The sequence below is a fragment of the Elephantulus edwardii genome, unplaced genomic scaffold (assembly GCF_000299155.1).
Source record: "Elephantulus edwardii isolate Elephantulus edwardi_28Jun2011 unplaced genomic scaffold, EleEdw1.0 scaffold00217, whole genome shotgun sequence".
In the NCBI taxonomy this organism is placed as follows: Eukaryota; Metazoa; Chordata; class Mammalia; order Macroscelidea; family Macroscelididae; genus Elephantulus; species Elephantulus edwardii.
Window position 1 is genome coordinate 385,422 of NW_006399967.1, and position 1,931 is coordinate 387,352.

The 1,931-nt window shown below is 65.4% G+C and overlaps 1 protein-coding gene across 1 annotated transcript in view; it reads left to right on the forward strand.

Moving 5' to 3' along the window:
- CACTIN (cactin, spliceosome C complex subunit) overlaps positions 1-1,323 on the forward strand; it is a 12,729-nt gene extending 11,406 nt beyond the window's left edge. Inside the window, 1 exon segment of the mRNA XM_006897960.1 lies at positions 534-1,323. Within this exon segment, the coding sequence (XP_006898022.1) occupies positions 534-1,323 (790 nt within the window).
- Positions 1,324-1,931: the final 608 nt, after the last annotated feature.

Sequence of the window (1,931 nt, forward strand, 5' to 3'; positions counted from 1 at the left end):
CCCGCAGCTCCAGGTCACAGGTGTGTGTGTGGGGGTCCCGCAGCTCCAGGTCACAGGTGTGTGTGTGGGGGTCCCGCAGCCCCAGGTCACAGGTGTGTGTGTGGGGGTCCCCGCAGCCCCAGGTCACAGGTGTGGGGGGGGTCCTGCAGCCCCAGCTCACAGGTGGGGGGGGTCCCGCAGCCCCAGGTCACAGGTGTGTGTGTGGGGGGGGTTCCCACAGCTGCAGGTCACAGGTTTGAGGGGGTCCCACAGCTCCAGGTCATGGGATAGGGGTGGGGGTCCCACAGTTCCAGGCCACAGGGTGGGAGGTCCTGCCCCCCAGGTCACAGGTGTGCAGGGGTCCCACCACCCCAGGTCATGGATTATGGGGGTCTTGCAGCCTTAAGTCACAGGTGTGTACATGGGGGGTGTTCTGCAGCTACAGGTCCTAGGAGGGGGGGAGGGGCCATAGCACTGACAACAGCCGCTCCAGGTCGGAAGTGAGGGGGCAGCTCTAGGTCGTAGATAGGGGGTGTTTGCCGCTCTTGTGACAGCAGCTCCAGGACCAGGAATGTGGAGGGACCACACCTGCTCCACCCTGCCGCCATCGAGGGGGCATTACCTGCATGGGCTCAGGCAGGTCAGGACAGCTCCGTGACCAGCTCTGCCCTCCCACAAGCACTGGCCCCATGACCAGGGCACCTCTTGACACCCCTCTCCCTATTCTCCCTGGTGGGGTCCTCGCCCCACCACGAGGTGGAGTGAGCAGGGCAGCCTAGGCCTGGCTCCTGTGTGCCTCAGTTTCCCCTTCCATGAACGTGGCCCGGCTCAGCCCACCCGCTGCCCCCTGCAGGCGACGCCAGCGAGAGCGCCGAGGACATCTTCTTCCGGCGGGCAAAGGAGGGCATGGGGCAGGACGAGGCCCAGTTCAGCGTGGAGATGCCGCTGACCAGCAAGGCCTACCTGTGGGCAGACAAGTACCGGCCACGCAAGCCACGTTTCTTCAACCGCGTGCACACGGGCTTCGAGTGGAACAAGTACAACCAGACGCACTACGACTTCGACAACCCGCCCCCCAAGATCGTGCAGGGCTACAAGTTCAACATCTTCTACCCGGACCTGATCGACAAGCGCGCCACGCCCGAGTACTTCCTGGAGGCCTGTGCCGACAACCGCGACTTCGCCATCCTGCGCTTCCACGGGGGGCCGCCCTACGAGGACATCGCCTTCAAGATCGTCAACCGCGAGTGGGAGTACTCGCACCGCCACGGCTTCCGCTGCCAGTTCGCCAACGGCATCTTCCAGCTCTGGTTCCACTTCAAGCGCTACCGCTACCGGCGGTGAGGCTGCCCGTGCTGGCCCAGCTCGGCCCCGGCCTTCCCGTCTGTGAGATAGGACTGCCGCCGGGCCTGCATCACGGAGGGGAGGGGGCAGCCCGTGCTGCTGGGACCAGGGTTTTCTGTCCCGACGTCAGCAGGCCCCGTCTACGGCTCGGCCAGGAAACGGACTGGAGCCCCAGGGGCCTCACAGGGGTCCCCATAGAGGGACTGGACAGAGGCCAGAGCCTAGGGGGCCAGCAGGCCACACAGAAACCCATGTGCTACTTCCTGTGGACAGCTTAGGGGTGGCCATTCCCTGGCAGAGCCAAGGAGTGCTGGGTGAAGCCCTTGGGTGCCAGCCAGGGACACGTCACAGCCCAGTGCTCAGGGTTCCTGACCTGCCTGGGACACAAGGACTGGGGCCAGGAGAGCATTGGGGTCAGACAGCCCACAGCGTCCACCTGTCGATGCCCTCTGAGGCTGTCCTCCTCGCCTGGGGTCCTCCCAGCGGAAGGCCACCACATGGCCACTGGGGTCCCCAGTTCTCAGGCAGCAGGTCACGCTGGGCTGGAACCCTGAAGCCGCAGCACTGGCTGGGTGAGCTGGCAGCTGCCCCAGATGTGAACTCAGACT